At 41.3% G+C, this 18,067-nt stretch overlaps 1 protein-coding gene across 1 annotated transcript in view; it reads left to right on the forward strand.

Moving 5' to 3' along the window:
* Positions 1 to 18,067, forward strand: part of LOC139475515 (leucine-rich repeat serine/threonine-protein kinase 1-like) — a 76,241-nt gene that overhangs the window by 40,289 nt on the left and 17,885 nt on the right. The window contains exons 7-21 of the mRNA XM_071258710.1: positions 58 to 281; positions 584 to 759; positions 2,117 to 2,283; positions 2,999 to 3,134; positions 3,699 to 3,843; positions 6,778 to 6,975; positions 8,334 to 8,449; positions 9,036 to 9,130; positions 9,756 to 9,884; positions 11,777 to 11,932; positions 12,503 to 12,941; positions 14,401 to 14,528; positions 14,860 to 15,005; positions 16,012 to 16,263; positions 17,099 to 17,331. Coding sequence (XP_071114811.1) covers positions 58 to 281; positions 584 to 759; positions 2,117 to 2,283; positions 2,999 to 3,134; positions 3,699 to 3,843; positions 6,778 to 6,975; positions 8,334 to 8,449; positions 9,036 to 9,130; positions 9,756 to 9,884; positions 11,777 to 11,932; positions 12,503 to 12,941; positions 14,401 to 14,528; positions 14,860 to 15,005; positions 16,012 to 16,263; positions 17,099 to 17,331 — 2,740 coding nt within the window. The remainder of the gene's footprint in view (positions 1 to 57; positions 282 to 583; positions 760 to 2,116; positions 2,284 to 2,998; positions 3,135 to 3,698; positions 3,844 to 6,777; positions 6,976 to 8,333; positions 8,450 to 9,035; positions 9,131 to 9,755; positions 9,885 to 11,776; positions 11,933 to 12,502; positions 12,942 to 14,400; positions 14,529 to 14,859; positions 15,006 to 16,011; positions 16,264 to 17,098; positions 17,332 to 18,067) is intronic.

Consider the following 18,067-nt stretch of genomic DNA (forward strand, 5'->3'; position numbering starts at 1 on the left):
CATGACGGATAGGTGTCCCGTAACATGCAACCGCTAATGCTTGTCTCTCTGTCTCAGGCATTCTCCGCTACACTGTGTCATCAGCACCTAGGGAGGGTCCACCCATTGTGGTTCGAGCCTTACCTCACAGCGCTGACCGAAGTGGACCTGTCAGATAACAGATTAAAGGTCTTACCCCCTGAAATCCCTTGGGGTATGCCCAACATCAAGGTCCTAAATGTGTGTAAGAACCGACTCAGAGCTTTTACTGGACCCAACTCAGATGATGCTGTATGTTTGAAGTAAGTGCAAGCACTATTGTATATTTGCACATCCTGTTAAGCAGACAGAATTTCCTTTCATGCCATAAACTCATCATATCCCAAAGGCGTGGATCAATGCTCATGACGTCAATCACTGGATTCTCAGATTCAGTTATTAACAGACTGCCATCATATAGCTCAAATATTCCTGAGGGCAGTTTTAAACAACTAACAAATATAATTTGGTTATGATCAAAGGACCTGATGTTATTTACTGTTGAGACACTGCCTTGATGTGATGGACTCTTGTCTTAAGTAAAGACTGGATGCTTTTCTTCCAGCCTGCAGAATGTGAACCTGGCATACAATGAAGTGGAAGAAGTGTGTGTGGAGTTGTTCTGTGTCGACACGTTGACATATCTTGACCTGTCCAATAACAAGCTTGAGTACCTCATCAAACCGTCCCATGTTCAGCCAGAGCTTCATTGGTCCCGAAAGCGTGAACCTTCAGACTCAGGTATGAGTTTGCATGTACTGGTCAATACATGGACTCCTGGTCAGGACTTATGTCATGTCTTTAGCAACTGAGTGAGTGAGTGAGCATGGTTTTATGCCGCTTTTAGCATTATTTCAGCAATATCACGGTGGCGACACCAGAAATGGGCCTTTACACATTGTATCCATGTCAGGAATTGAACCCGGGTCTTCGGCGTGACTAGCAAATGCTTTAACCCTTTGGCTACCCGATCCCGCCCCTCTTTAGAAACTGACTAATGTTATGGTGAAGCACTTAGGAACAATCACAAAAATCATTTAGTTGCCTTTACCAGTGCTGATGTTGTAAAATGCTGTGTCATATATTTATGTCGGCTAAATACTGTCCTAGATTTTGTTATGTGTAAAAAGGGGCGGTCGGGTAGCCTAGTGGTTAAAGCATTCGTTCGCCTGACATGGGTACAATGTGTGAAGCCCATTTCTGGTGTCCCCGCTGTGATATTGCTGGAATATTGCTAAGCGGCGTTCTGGCATTCTTTATTGTCAACATTGTCCTTTAGCAGTTCAGTGTCCTTTAGTGTTCTTTAGTACACAATGTTCTTTCTTTAGGTAAGACGTTGTATGTTAATAATGACCTTTATTTATTACATTCATTCTATATTTGTTACATTTGACTATTATTGCATCGATTGTCCTTCATGTCATCTTTGTATTTTTTGACCGAATGGCTGCCCATAGATGAGCATCCCCCCCCTTTTTCACACAACCTCTCTTGAGTTTTTGTTCAAGGATCTGCCATTGTACCTGTTCTGGTAACTAGGATGGGTTTACTTTATTTGTGCCATGGGTCACATCTTCTCAAGGCAAGGGAGATAACTGACTGAGGCCAAGAATGCTGTAACCCTTTCTTCCTGAGGCAAGGGAGTTAACTGACTATAAAAGTCCAGTTTCCAACCTTGCCAAACTAGACAAAAATTTCTAAGTTATATTTATGCTGGACTCGGGAATCTATGCATAGTCCAATCAAAATCGTGTGACGATATCGACATGTGAACATGTAAATGCCGATCAATTGCAGGATTTGCACAGACATTTTCCAATTTTTTCTTGTCAAGGTGCTAGAGTGATTTGATGCACTTCTCAAGGTAACACGTGTTATATTACAATATAGATTTTGATTATCAGTCAGATCCTCTTGACTGGGCCCCACCAAATTCAAGTGATATGTGAGGTGGAATCTGATTGGTCAATAGGAGGGACATATAATCGATATAAGTCGTAAAAGCACTAGTGGCACTATGATTTCGAGCCACGAAATTCCAGCCAAGTTCGGCAAGGATTGGAACTGAAATTTTTCACTGCATTTTAACATGTTCCAGAAGGACCAGAGCAATACATAGGCCTGCCATGTCTCTCTCAACTGGACATATCACACAACATGCTGAAAAAAGTTCCAGAAGAACTCCGCTCCTGCCGTGCCTTGACAAACCTCAATGCCAGTGACAATGAGCTGTATGCGTTCATCTCAGCCTGGAGTTGCCCATTGGTATATAGTGGACATTATGTATATTTGATCACATCAGCTGTTTGTTAGCTGATGCCTCTTTGTTTACTCCTGTTTGGTGGTAAAAAATGCATACAATGTACTTTTTTATGTGGTGAGGTGAAATGGGGTTTAAGGCCGCGTCCAAGATTATTGCACTTATATAGCGACATGCATGTACGTGTGTGTGTTTGTGTCTCTGCTTGTACTAGTTCGGACTGGTGCCGATTTATAGTGCTAGCTGACTGAGATACCATGCTGCAGTTTAACATGAATACCCCACTCAGACACAGTATACTGACTCTGCGACCAGTCCTTGTTTTAGCCCCTTAATGCCGAGTGCCAGACAGGGTAACAAGTACCATCTTTTAACCTCTTTTGGTATGACGCGGCCCCGGACCTTCCGCTATCCGGGCGGGCGCTCTACCACTAGACCTCGGAGGCAGTCCTTTTTTATGTAGAGAGAAGGCAGGATAGTCTTACCCTTTTCACAAACACCTGGTGTCATCACTGATTTTCAGTGATCCATTCATAATTTTCACTGCTATTTTGCCTTTTTATGCCCAATGGTGTCTCTTTCGTTTGATAATCAAGAACTGCTATTCTCTGGCATTAATGTTTGTTTTATAGAAAGATGAGCATGCAGTTTGAAGAGTTTAATCACAGCTTCTGATTCCTGTGATAGTGAGAGTTGTGTGACAATGTTCTCCCTGTGCAGCTCTACCTGAACCTGAGTGACAACTGCCTGGAGCGGTTCCCGGTCAGCGTGGAGGAGTTCTGGAGCGGATCTCTTGTCGAGCTGCATCTCCGCAACAATAACCTGGAGGAACTAGGGGAGAGCATCGTCAAACTTAGTGAGTCCCGGTATATGAGGCTGGTGATTGGGGTGTCATGTTGCTCATCAATTATCCCTTGAGGGGCAGTTTGGCAATGGACAAGTTCCTGACCTGAAATAAACACATACTAGTACACGCATCTCTAATGATACAGTAATATGTTTGGTAAAAATAACTACTTTAACAGAAATGGCTGTTCGATTTTTGTGTGTTTAAGGGACCGATCATTTAATGTTGTTTTGGATTTAAAAAAAAATGTTTGGGCTTATAGTTTTTAGTGAAAAAACATCTGGCTTTGCAGAAGCAGCTGAAAAAATCGCTAGTCTCCATACAAATTCCCAGGACCCCCCACACATTGACTGGTCGGTCCCTAATGTATTAATGTTTTGACTGGTAACATGTACCACTATTGTTTTCTGTCTGGCAATTTCAAATATTGTATTGCAGAAAAAATATAGATATCAGGATACTTGGCATCGTGATTGTGAATGCACATCAACAGTTATTACTCCTTGTAAATGAGTTGTTTCAGTTTGAAGCTGAGATATTTCAATGTGTGGTGATATAAAAGTTTTTCTGAAGGTGAGTTGCGGAGCTTGGATGTATCCAACAACAGAATTGACCACCTGCCTGACCCATCCGTGTGGGACTGTCGCTACCTAGAAACCCTGAACCTGGCCAACAACAACCTGGGGGTTGCATACACGGAGGACGAGAATAACAAGAAGTGAGTGCTAGGGCTGGGACCGGTCCAAATTTACTACCCGGGTACCCACCCCCTATTACCCGACCCTACCTGGGTACCCACTGTAGGTCACAAGAGATGTCTCAAAATGTCCGATTGGGAACATTGTTAGCATCGCCCTGGCAAAACGTATTTAGATACACATATTAAACAATCTGGTCATTCATACACTTAAGTTGAATTAAGTTATATCTTTATTCAACCATATGAAAAATCAGAAGGTATGGGTGCACAGTCAGAAAGAAATGCGAACATTATTGACTTGTAGTGTGACCATAGAGTTCTAGATAATTTTTGTCATTAAACAATATATAATGTGACTAATTACGGGTCCGGGTAGTCCTGGTGGGTACCCGGGTCCTACTCAGTACCCACCCGATCCGGATACCCATCCCAGCCCCAGTGAGTGCACTTGTCTTGCATACTACAGTGTCAGGCAATCCATGATTATAAATATATAAGTTCCTGTTGTTAATTTTTTTCAAATCTGACCTCAAACTTGCAAGGTACAGGTTTTCATGTCTAAATGTGTAAAATCATCTCATTGTTATTGTTATTGAATACATCACAAATAAATGACGTTTGACTAATCACTATTTCAATGACACTAATAATTACAAAGGAATCACAAGTGTAATGTTACATGTTACAAGAGTTTAAAATAGTACTTAATTTAAAATACCCTCGACTTAAATACTACAGGAGCGAACCACAAGGACTCAAAGACTATTTAGTTCAAACACTGCTTTTCATTATGGTGTTATTTTAGGATAAGTGCAGGATACTAATTGTTTTTGTAGATAAATCTAATAACAATAAGGCTATTTCTGTAGCACAAAATTCCACATCACTGATGGACATGCTCAATGAGAAAAAACGCACAAGTACATAGGTACAACAGAGAGGAGACATTAGGATAATAGGGGGCACGGGTGGCCCAATCGTCTAAGGCGCCGCGATTCGCTATGCAGAGTTGCGTCCCTTGGGCATGCCAGTAACCTATGATTGTGGATTCGAATCCCGGTTTGCCCCGATTATGTTTGTAGGTCTGTCAGCACCATACCCGTGCTCGTGGGTTTCACCGAAGTGGTAAACGTCTGAGACCTGCATCACTTCGGGCTTTCCTCCCACATTATGCTGACACACCGCGATATAACTGGAATACTGTTAAAACCGGCGTTAAAAAACAACTCACTCACTCACTCACTTAGCATCATAATAGAATAAAGAAGATGTCATCACTCACTCATTAGGATAATAAAAGTATACACATTCAGCTGTAGCATTCGAAGAGGTATGGTTTTGAGTCCAGTGAGTGAGTGAGCATGGTTTTATGCTGCTTTTAGAAATATTCCAGTAATATCATGGCGGGGGACACCAGAAATGGGCTTCACACATTGTACCCATGTCAGGAATTGAACCCAGGTCTTCAGCTTGATGAGCGAACGCTTAACCACTAGGCTACTTGACCGCCCCGTTTTGAGTCCAGAAATACAGTAATACTAGGTGCACTGTTGACTATGAATGGATGAGAGTTCCATAGTGAGCACCAAGGGACTTCAGTCTGTATTATGGTACAGACAAGAGAGGTTGGTCATTAGCTGGGAGATTTATGGTAGATTTGTACTGGAGAATCATCTCTTGAAGATAAGCAGGGCCTGTCTTATGAAGAGACTGGCAAACAAGAGAGAGGATTTTACATTCAATCCTCTTGCAGAATCTGTAGCCAGTGTAATGACTTCATGATGCGTAAGATATGTGACCGAGGCTTGTCCACTATCTGGGCAGCCTTGTGCTGTATCTCCTGCAGTTGGTTCAGCTGATTTTCTGATTTTGTCACAAGTAGGCTCTTGCAAAAGTCCAGGTGAGACAAGATGAGTGATCTTGCCAGGGGTAGTTGTAGTATCAGTGGTGAGAAGGGGATGGATTGATCCAATATACACAGCAAAAAAAGAGTAGGTTTCCGTTTTTTTTAAACCTTCCGGATACCTTCCCACTTTGGATCCGGCCCGGATATCTTCCTGAAACCTTCCAAAATTTATATTTCTCAAATGAAAATGACATGTCTTACAGAGAAAATTTACATGTGTTTCCATAGTTAGGGAGAAGTTGACACTTAAGGCTTTTGACAAGTGGGCAGAATGGAATCTCAATCTGAACAGAAAGCAAATTGTGAAAGATATCTGTATGAAGATACTGTATGAATGACAAACAAACTTTCAGTCTTTGCAGAGCTTGCAGCTTGGGCAGGACAAGCAGGTCACTGCCAGTATTTTTGAGATTGAAGGAAGCTGCTAAGGAAACATATAGATACAGTACACTACGGTTATAATGAACTCAAATGGACCACTAATTTTAGTTTGTTATAACCGTAGTTCGTAACAAGCATTTATCATCCAAAACTGGCTCCCACAGGAGATATCGCTTGGGTGAGATCAAGCGATATCTATACTGTAGATATCGCTGCAATGAATTTGCATCACAATGCTTTGCAAACCATTGTGACGTCATTGGTTACCATGACGTCACAATCAAATGACATCACTAATGGCTCTGCTACTGAAGCTGTTAGTAGTGCTTTTTAAACTTAAGACACTGCTTATAACTTTCTACAAACTGAAAAAGTTGGAAAAATGATGTTGGATGATAAATAAAATCTCACCCGAGTGTCTTTTGATATCAAATATATCAACACTTGTTGATAAAAGTGGGAAAAATCCTCGGCAAGCCGCGGAGTTTTCCCACTTTTATCAGCTCATGTTGATATATTTGATATCAAAAGACACTCGGGTGAGATTCTCTATATATACAACCAAAAGTTTGTTATATCCATCAGTTTGTTACAAGCATGTTTGTTATAAACATATTTTACTGTAGATGTATTTTGGTTCATGTATTCCACATTGTTTATGCCAGCGCTTTGACATCACCAAAGACATTGAAGAACTACCTTCGTCGATGGAGTGGCATTGATCAGCCAAGTTCAAAACAAGTGGTGTTTCCTGAAATCCTGTCTTTTAATCTCAAGTACCTGATTTTGAAAAACAACAACTTGATTAATGTTCCTGTCAGTATCAGCCGACTGCAGAACCTGACCAAGTTGGACCTAAGCCAGTGAGTTATTTCCCTTTTGAATACTGCATCTGCAGCTTCATTTATTCTCTGTGTAATCATTCAAACGTGAATGCCTTTCAGGATGGTGACATAGGGGTTTAACCTAGCGTTCAAGGTCATTCTCTTGATACAGTGACATGTGTACAGACCCATGAAGATCAGGGGTAGAATAGGTCTTTAGCATCTCATGCTTGCCGAAAAAGGCGACTGAGCTTGTTGTAAGCGGCGACTCATGGGATTGGGTGGTCAGGCTCATTGACTTGGTTGTTTGTCATCGTATCCCAATTGGACGGATCCATGCTCATGATATCAATGGCTGGATTGTCTGGTCCAGACTCGATTATTTACAGACCACCATCATATAGCTGGAATATTGCTGAGTGCGGCGTTAAACAACAAACAAACAAAACGTGTGTGCATGCATCAGTGTATGTGCCTGCTGGTACTCGCCCGGACCAATGCCAGTTTCATTGGGCATGTGTCAACAGTGATCAGTTCCACATGGCATTAGGTCCATTCAGAACAAACATTGTCAGTGTAAATGTGTCATGGAAACATTTTCCTAGTGAAAACTGTTCAATTGGAATAATTACCAAAGAGAAAAATAGCGCTAAGGAGCATTTGTACCGCAGGAAACAGATACTCTTTGACATTAGTCTGCTAAGATACCATGCCGCAGTTAGACATGGATACTGCACTCAAACACAGTATACTCTTACCTACCTAGTCCTTCATTTATCCCGTTAACACTGAGCGGCAGGCAGGGTAACAACAAGTATCACCTTTTAACGTCTTTTGGTATAGTGCAGCCAGGGAATCAGACAGCTGATCTGAACTCTTCAGACAGACACTTGACTGTGGATGTCATTCTGTACATGTAATCCCTGCTTTTGATTTAGTTTCTCAGTTGGTTCCGCTTGTAAAATCTTAGGGAGCTGTCAATGTTTATTCCCGTGGTCGGAACATATTAGATCTGTGAAAAATTAATCTATGAAAAATATAAGGGAGACTGATTGCCCTTTATTACCTATGGACATATCTTCACTGACAAAGCGTTTGTGATTGATTGGTGGCTGTTTTCCTAACAATCTGGATTGACATGATATGTACATAATATGTGTAGTATGTGTGGTAACCTGGTATCGGAATCCTATACGTTTCATAAGAAATAAGACAGACTTATCTTGTAGTTCCACATAGTTGTTTACTTCAGAGCGTCGATACAAATGTCAGCCATAACAAGCGTCTGACAATGTTACCCAACCTGCATTGCTGAGGTCTTATTGTGTGAGATTGCAGGGACCATTAATTTACAATGATAATTAACATACAAGGTTATATTTGTGCTTGCTGTGTAGAAACCAGTTGATGAAGACTCTACCACTGGAGTTGGGACTGCTGAAGCAGTGTCAAGATTTGTTGTTGGCCGGGAACAAGATCACAGACCCACCCATCCCTGCAGACCTGCTAAATGGTACAAATTGGAACAGGTTTCTCTTTCCTATAATGAAATCTGGATTGTGAAGAAGCATGTTTGTTGATGTGCTGCTGCTACATGGTAGGAATGAACTTTCCAGGCACAAAGTCTGCTGCACGTTTCGTTTATATTTCCATTTTCAAAAAATATCCTGATATTTTAAAACAGTGCGATCCAATATAGCACACAGTTACTTCCCTTTACATGCGCACTGCTTTACTGCACATCTCATGTTTTGGTAATGGCAGCAATAGGAGTTTGTAGGCTTGTTATGTAGGGAGACCCTTTCCCAGGTTGATCGTACACTGTTTATTTGGTTACTAGTGGGAACAAGCAAAACGAAAAAAAAAAAACACCGCCCTCCCGCACTATATTTTCAAAAGTCATTGCCTGAGAACCAATTGTCTTATTTTTTTAAGCCTTACCAGCAGAGTTTATATATTTATACAACCTCTACCAATCAATGGTTTTATTTTGAAGAATTGGGAATTTAGGTTTGACATTTAATTTTTAAAATTGAGAAGAAAGACGAATTTATATAGTGGACATGTGTAATCGCAGTAAAATATTTCTGTTATGACAGACAGAAAGACAACAGAACTCATTGACCATCTGAGACAGCTCCTGAGAAAAAGTGAACCTAACAACCGATTGAAACTAGTTGTTCTTGGACCACAGGTGAGTCTACAACTAAACACAGGTAGTAGGGCTGGGACGAGTCCAAATTCAGTCCCTGGGTACCCACCCTACTATTACCCAACCCTACCTGGGTAAACCCCGCACCTTTCCCCGACCCTACCCGGGTACCCACCGCACTATTCCCCGACCTTACCTGGTTACCCACCCTACTATTCCCGACCCTACCTGGGTACCCACCACACTATTCCCGACCCTACCCGGGTACCCACCGCACTATTCCCAATCCTACCTTGGTACCCACCCTACTATTCCTGACCCTACCTGGGTACCCACCCCACTATTCCCGACCGTACCTGGGTACCCACCCCATTATTCCCCGACCCTACCTGGGTACTGACCCCGCTGTTCCTTGACCCTACCCGGGTACCCACCCCACTATTCCCCGACCCTACCCAGGTACCCACCATGTGCTGAAGCAAAACACTGCAAAGTATCATGCATTTGGGTGACCCCTACCACACCCGAGAACACTTTCAATTACGAATCTTAGAACCAAGGCCATCAGAGAACAGTTATCGCTGCTTGGTTCTTCTTGTGTCCTTTGATATGTTTGTAAATGTCAGAAATATGGTTTGTTAGTTACGGAGACCCAAATTGTTTGTAGGACAAAGGGAAGACAACTCTGCTCAGCCTTCTCCAGGGTACGACTTGTCAGCAACACGGGGACAAGATAAACACAACTGAGTGGAAACTGACTGCCAAGGGAGTCTATCAGATGTTGTTGCCCTCAAGTGTGAGACAATTCACTATAAAATATATATGTCATTTTGTAACAGTTGGGATAGTGTTAAAGCATAATGTTGACTTCTTCAATGGAAATACGGGTGGTCAGGCTCGCTGGCTTGGTTGGTGCATGTCATAGATCCCAATTGAGTGGATCGATGCTCATGATATCAACCACTGGATTATCTGGTCCAGATTCGATTATTTACAGACCGCCGTCATATAGCTGGAATATTGCTGAGTGCGGCGTTAAACAACAAACCAAACCAAAATTAATGGAAATACACATTACATCACAAATAACAAATTACTCCAAGAAGATACTTAAGTATCTGAATGTTATTTGCTAATTTCAGTTGTTTTGGAACATTATTATTGAAAATAGTAGCATAATAATAATTAAACTACATTTCGGACAAGTAGCATGCTTATAGAGACCTTGAGACCTCATTGGAATGTTGATTTTAACATTATTTTTTCAGCTTTAGGAACTGATAGAGTGAGGTGTTATTGTTGTAAAAAGCACAATGAGCACAGCTTACTTTATATTTTGTTGATTACTGATAAAACAGACATTCAGGTGTGTTGTTTATTATCATTTTTCATGATCTGAAACATTATGTTTATGAATACAATTACCCTTTACCAATACATGTATATCTAGCTTGGATGTTACGGGAATTTTTCATTTTAATAAAACAAAATCTATGTTTCCGGGCACCTGTTGTGCCTCTAGTTATAACATTTCCCAAATAAGTAATTGTTTAATGTCACATTAGGTCTGAAGGAAACATCAAGACATACCTCTAAGGTCAACAAGTGTAAATGTTATTAATAGGGGACTATTGGGTCATTTAAACCGTTTATAATAGTTAAACATACTATCGTCATGTTAGTATAATAATGGTATTCTTACCAATGCATGATTGCTTTATTCTTTATATGATGTTGATCCAAATATACATACCATTTCTTAGGTGCAACAGAAACTGGGAATTCAAGGGAGGTAACTCTAATTAGTCTAGAGTAGATGCAAGTTGCAACTACTAGTGTATATATATATGTAAGCAAAGAAATTGATAGAATTTAGTATGGGTGGTATGTGTACATGTTTATCATTCTTATACATCTTTACGAAATGACTGATTGTCAAGCATGGTATATCCATATATTATTGACTTCATCTTATCATCATCCCATAGACAATTGCATCGATAGTAAAATTACATATTATTAACATTGAGTGTTGCACACCTAGTAAACTCATCATTTCATCTCACTTGAACATAAAAGAAGGAGCTCTCGCGTACATGTCCTACATCAGACTATTACACACTGAAGCTCTCTATAGTTTTTTCTGGCCATTGAATTAACAAATATTTTAATTAATCTGTTAAGACTGACATAACTAGAATAAATTTCTTTTTATCTTCATCTTGTAGATACTTCTTCTAACCTTCATTTTGTATCGCTGGGTCTTGACAATCATTGAGTCTTACAGAATCATTTCTTCAAAGATTTCAAAATCATTTCCAATAGGATTAATTATTTGTCTACAGTTTCTGCAATGATTGGTAAAAAAACCAAACCATATGACCCTGAAATGACCTTTTCAGAGGAGCAAATCTTTCAAAGTCATTTAGAAGTGATACACATAAGGAAGAGAATTTATGGATGTCAACTTCTTATGAGAAACACAGTGTGACGGAGTATATGCTTACTCCTTCATCAGGTGAAGGACCTGATGAAGGAGTAAGCATATACTCTGAAATGTTGTGTTCCTCATAATAAAGAAGTTGACATCCATAAATTCTCTTCCTTTTCAGAGGAGACTGACTTACAAGACACATTTGATATCATATGCATTATTTTTAGCTCCTTCTTTTTTTAATTTTATTGAAGAAACCTGACATCAAGTTCAATGTGTGGGAGTTACCAGGCAACCCTGATCTCCATATCATCCACCAGTGCTTCCTTACCCAGAATGCCCTGTACTTGCTGGTATTTGACTTGCGGAAAGACTATCAACACCTGCAGGAATGGCTCTGTCAGATTCAGGTAAGTGCAAGCTCATCTCAGCGGATGTATGTCTACTTAGTTTTGCTTTGAGAGGCAGTCGGGTAGCCTTGTGGTTAAAGCGTTCGCTCGTCATGCCGAAGACCTGGGTTTGATTCCCGACATGGGTACAATGTGTGAAGCGCATTTCTGGTGTCACTGCTGTGATATTGCTGGAATATTGAGTGTTGCTAAAAGCGGCGTAAAACCATACTCATCCACTAGTTTTGCTTCGCTGTACAGGAAGATGCTCAAGTTCTAGTGACATACTCTGGGACTACTTGCTGAATCAACAGATTCAAGTGATTTCTCTGACCTCAACTATGATATGGTTGATATATAATTTATCTATAATTTTGCATAATGACCTATGTTTGTGATAGTCTTACTTGTTTAAAGTACACGTTCAGGATGGCCATTGAATTCCTAGCTCAGAATCAACTGCAAAACAATAGCATGATGTCATCTTAATAATTTAATCTTTGCAAACTCATGCTTGAAATTAGGATGTTACACATATTGTCACCTTACTTCGATAATTATTAAGACGTGATTTTCATATTTGTTCCACAGGCTAATGCTCACAAAGCAACTGTTATCTTGGTTGGTACTTTCTATGACAAAATTGTCCCAACTGTGACAAGGGACAAGAAACTTGAGGATCTTGCCACCAATATATGCAGGGCATATTCCAGGTCTGCAGTGAAAGAACACTATCCAGTTCTCAGAGAATTCAAAACAGTGTCCTGTGCTACTAAGGAAGGTATTGATGAACTCAAGAAAATAATTTATGAGACGGGTATTAAAATGGCTCATGCACAACATAGTCATCAGTGCTTGATTGGCATGAAGATCCCGCAGTCATATCGCTTGTTGGTGGACTTGGTGGGCAAGAAGAGGAAAGAGATGGAGAAGATGAAGCAGCCTCCGTATCTTACGGAAGAAGGATTTCAGAGTCTGGTGGATGAACTGCCTTACAATGACATTCTGGCGCTGGATGACACAAGTAATGGTGAGGCAGTGGTTTGTGCTTGAATCTATTTTGAATTTACATATCATTCTCATGAGCTGTTTGATTTGATTTTAGAAGTCGGTAAGTTTCATAAAAGAGAAAGTGATATTTATGTCTGACAGTCTGAGTGACTCTTGCTTGACAGCAGTATAAGGATCTAATACTGAAACTTAGCATCATAGGGGGCACGGGTGGCCCAGTCGTCTAAGGCGCCGCAATTTGCTGTGCAGAGTTGCGTCCCTTGGGCACGCCAGAAAGCTATGATTGTGGGTTCGAATCCCAGTTTGTCCCGATTATGTTTCTAGGTTTGTCAGCACCATACCCATGCTTGTAGGTCTCACCGAAGTGGTAAACGTCTTAGACCTGCATCACTTCGGGCTTTCCTCCCACATTCAGCTGACACGATGTGATATAACTGTAATACTGTTAAAAGTGGTGTTAAAAAACAACTCACTCACTCACTCACTTAGCATCATAATAGAATAAAGAAGATGTTATCCATAAAATATCTTGTCTTACTAATCTCCTGAGGGTTGAAATACCAGATTTGCATTGATTATGATTCTAGGTTTGTCAGCATGTTACCCATGGGTTACACCACCGTGGAACCTGTAAAGATTCAGGGTAGAATAGGCCTTCAGCAACCAATGCTTGCCGTAACAGGCGACCATGCTTGTCGTAAGAGGTGACTAATGGGATCGTGTGGTCAGCCTAGCTGACTTGGTTGATGCAAGTCATCGATCCCAATTGTGTGTCTCGATGCTCATGATGTCAATTACTGATTGTCTGGTCCAGAATCGATTATTTACAGATCACTGTCATATAGCTGGAATATTGCCTAGTGCAACGTTAAACAAAAAAAACCAAAAGAACACCAACGTGGTAATTGTCCAAGGCCTGCACCCCGCTTGCTTTCCTCCCACAGCAAGCTGACACACCATGACATACCTGAAGTACTGTTAAACCAAACTCACTCACTCCTGTGGGGATGGCATGGAGATCTCCATTCTGCCATTCTTGTCAAAAGAGTTACCTAATGGTCACAAATTGTGACCTGGCTGATTGTGTTTCATGGTGCCCAGAGGAAATGGATTGTTTTCATGCCGAAAACCACTGGTTTTCCCTTGTCCATAGAGTTGATTCTTCACAGCCCGCTGTAGTAATGACTGACTGAGGTGTAAAACAACACTCAGATCGTAGTAATGACTGACTGAGGTGTAAAACAACACTCACTCACTCACTTCTCATCAATATTTCTCCTCTTGCTTTTTGTAAGTTTCTAACTTCAGATTATAGTTTTATTGGTATACTGTGTTTTGTACAGCTTTGAAGAACTTGCTGGAGGTTGGGGTGTAAAACAACATTCACTCAGTCATTTCTCATCAATATTTCTCCTCTTGCTTTTTGTAAGTTTCTAACTTCAGATTTTAGTTTGATTGGTATACTGTGTTTTGTACAGCTTTGAAGTACTTGCTGGAGGTTGGGGCTTTGCTTCACTTCAATGAACAGCTCCAAGGACTGAACTGTCTGTACTTCCTCAATCCGGTCTGGCTGCAAGAGCTTCTAGCACTCATCGCCATTGATACAGTAAGTTACCATACATTTGTACAGTCAAACTGATGTCCTTACCCGTGAGGAACCGGGGTAGTATAGGTCTTCAGCAATCAATGCTTGCCGTAAAAGGCAACCATGCTTATTTGTTTCAAGAGGCGACTAACGGGATGAGGGAGTCAGGCTCGCTGACTTGGTTGATGCATGTCATCGTATCCCATTGCATGGATCAATGCTCAATACAGACCACCATCATATAACTGGAATATTGCTGAATGCAGCGTTAAAACACAAAAAAAAGCAAACAAACAAAGTTATACACATGTTTTGTGTCAATATGATATTTTTCAATTACTTTTGTCTTCAGAAAAGAATATCGTCAACCGCCAAGATTCCGGTCACTCAGTTGTACCAGCGGTTCAAGGAGAAGTTGTTTCCAGATGACCTGTTTCTTCAGTACATCCAGCTGCTGAAGCGGTCAGAGATTGTGGTGGAGACTGATGGTGGCAAAAAGTAGGATTATAATCCATTCTGTCCATATACACAGTCTGTGACTTTAGCAACTTGTACAAAGTGTAGTGACATTTTGTTTGTCCTAGTGAGCTCAGCTAATAATAGTTCATTTAATAACACTAAGACTGCCTCCGTGGTCTAGTGGTAGAGCGTCCGCCCGGAGAGCGGAAGGTCCAGGGTTCCATCCCCGGCTGCGTCATACAAAAAGACGTTAAAAGATGGTACTTGTTGTTACCCTGTCTGGCGCTCGGCATGAAGGGGCTAAAACAAGGACTGTTCGGCTCAGAGTCAGTATACTGTGTCTGAGTGGGGTATTCATGTTAAACTGCGGCATGGTATCTCAGTGAGCTAGCACTTTAAATCGGCATCAGTCCGGACTAGTACAAGCAGCCACACACACACATACACGTGCATGCACGTCACTATATAAGTGCAATAATCTTGGACGCGAAGTTAAACCCCATTTCACCTCACCTAATAACACTAAAATCTGTTTAAATGATTTTAAGAGCTTAATTAAAATGATTATAAAGACAGATGTATTTAGCACACACTGTTAGATATGATGTTGGTTCTTAGAGAGGGAGCATTATAACTCTCGGTTGGAAAAACCATTGCATCGTTAGAAGAGGATTAGTATAGTGTCCTATATTCTATTGGACTGGGTCCTGCTAGGTTGGCTGCTATCGACATCAATGATACTTTTCCACAATACATCCATAATGGCAGGCACCCCTGTCCCTGCCCCCTTCCCTTCCCTTTTTTTGCACCTCCCTCTAGGTATCAATACAATTTTGTAATTGGCTGCGGCCATATTGTTTGTCAACCATGGGAAGATAGCACCTCCTTTTGGTCAAGGGCGACAAACTCCAAAATAGTCAAACCAAGGCAACAGTAATGATCGAAGGGGGTAAACTCTTACACCCTATATTAAAACACATTTCCCTTGAAAGTTCCTTCTGGGTGGAAAGCAATCATGTCTTATCATTCCTCTTTGACCCTGCAGCTTGCTGGTCCCTTACAAGTTACCCAAGGAGAAGCCAATGATCACTGCAGACATCACCCAGAGCGTTGGCTCTCAGAAGATCTACCGCCTGTACAAACTCACATACATTCCTCCCAGGCTCTGGAGCAGGTTCATCATCCGCTTGCTGAAAGCCACGGAGAGATTCTCTCAGACACCTTGGTTTCTGAACACAGAGAAGGCTGCAGAAACGTCCAAAAGACTGTCCAGTGAACTAAGGCATAGAGGCAGTAGGTGAGTAGCTCCCTGACATGCTCCTTACAAAACTACATGTTCCTAATGTTTGTGTTAGAAACCTCTGGTTTGAATGAAACTTCATGTAACATCCTCTGTGGTTTTCATTGGTTTCTGATGTTCACATGACCACTTTTGAATTGTCAGGGTCAGCTGTGCTTGATGACAGAAGAAAGTCTGAGTTCAGTTTTTTTTCAAGTTATTACTAACCTGTTTTTCTCTGCTTTAGATTTTTACAATGTGATAATAAGGGAGCAACCATTTAGTTTTCCGGGGATGGGTAGGATTTTTCTAAAAAATTATCAAGTTCTTGTTTTACTGAAAAAAATGACATATGCCTTGCAATACAAAACTCCATTCCTGCACAGGAGCGAGACCTCAGTCGTTTGGTCTTACTTTCCCTCACCTCCCCTCTTGCAGGTTTTAGAATCCCAACCACAAGCTCAGTGTGGTGCTTGTCCTCTATAGGTGCAAACACTTCAGTCAACTACAAAAAAATACATTAAATACACAATGCCATTTAGAAAGTGGTCTCCAACAACAAATGTTATGGGATAACACTTTCTTAGTAAAGTACAAATTCTAGTACCTTTTGGGGTTGAGTCCCATGTGGGATTCAAACCAACACTCTCAGCGTGAGGCACCTAATCGCCAGCACACAAAGTCAGATGCCTCACTCTGAGACCACCTGACCACCCAATCTCATGACATGATGACAGCAGCCAAGTCTGACCACCCAGCTGCCTCTCACACAAGCAGAGGTTGCTGGGGACCTACGGATTGCAATAGTTGTGAAACAATTGGTAAACTGCTACCCCTTTCTCACCTATCCCAGCCGAGGCTTTGTGATCAAGAACAAGGACATCACCTACTGGAGAGAAGGAATCAGGGTGGCATCACAGGAAGCTGGCTACTTCCTCATCGAATCCATTGAGTACCGGAAACCGCATTCTGAAGACCTTGGAGTTGGCATCCTCATCACAATTGTTTCCCCTAGCACCCGCGGACTGTCAGCAATGGGTATGATTGTGGATGAGCTGGATGACATACTGAGAGACTATTTCCCAGGTATATTTATGTCAATATTGGATGATTATGTAGGGCTTGAGGTAGTGGAGCACGTTTGGTTGGTTGGTTGGTTTGTTTGTTGTTTAACGCCGCACTCAGCAATATTCCAGCAATATGACGGTGGTCTGTAAATAATCGAGTCTGGACCAGACAATCCAGTGATTAATATCATGAGCATCGATCCACGCAATTGGGATTGATGACATGCATCAAACCAAGTCAGCGAGTCTGACCACCCGATCCCGTTAGTCGCCTTTTACGACAAGCATAGTCACCTTTTACGGCAAGTATGGGCTGCTGAAGACCTATTCTACCCCGTAATCTTCACGGGGCAGTGGAGCATGGCATGTCCAATGTATAACTACTGTCCATATCAACAATTTTTTATGTTTTGTTTGTTCCTAGATGAAGAAGAAGGTTGGGTTGGAAAGTGCAAATTCTTTACAAAACATCAAACACTTGAATAGTGATTAATCAGACTTGTTTTAATGAGGTTTAAAATTTCATAACTAATGATGTTTTTTCAAGAAGTGATGGATGAAAAATGTTGGTTGTGTATAATGATTATGAGGACAAGCATTCTATATGTAGATTTGAGGGGGGTCGGGTAGCCTAGTGGTTAAAGCGTTTGCTCGTCATGCCGACGACCCGGGTTCGATTCCCGACATGGGTACAATGTGTGAAGCCCATTTCTGGTGTCCCCTGCCGTGATATTGCTGGAGTATTGCTAAAAGCA

The sequence above is a fragment of the Haliotis cracherodii genome, unplaced genomic scaffold (assembly GCF_022045235.1).
Source record: "Haliotis cracherodii isolate W230 unplaced genomic scaffold, xgHalCrac1.p SCAF_1, whole genome shotgun sequence".
NCBI classification, from domain to species: domain Eukaryota; kingdom Metazoa; phylum Mollusca; class Gastropoda; order Lepetellida; family Haliotidae; genus Haliotis; species Haliotis cracherodii.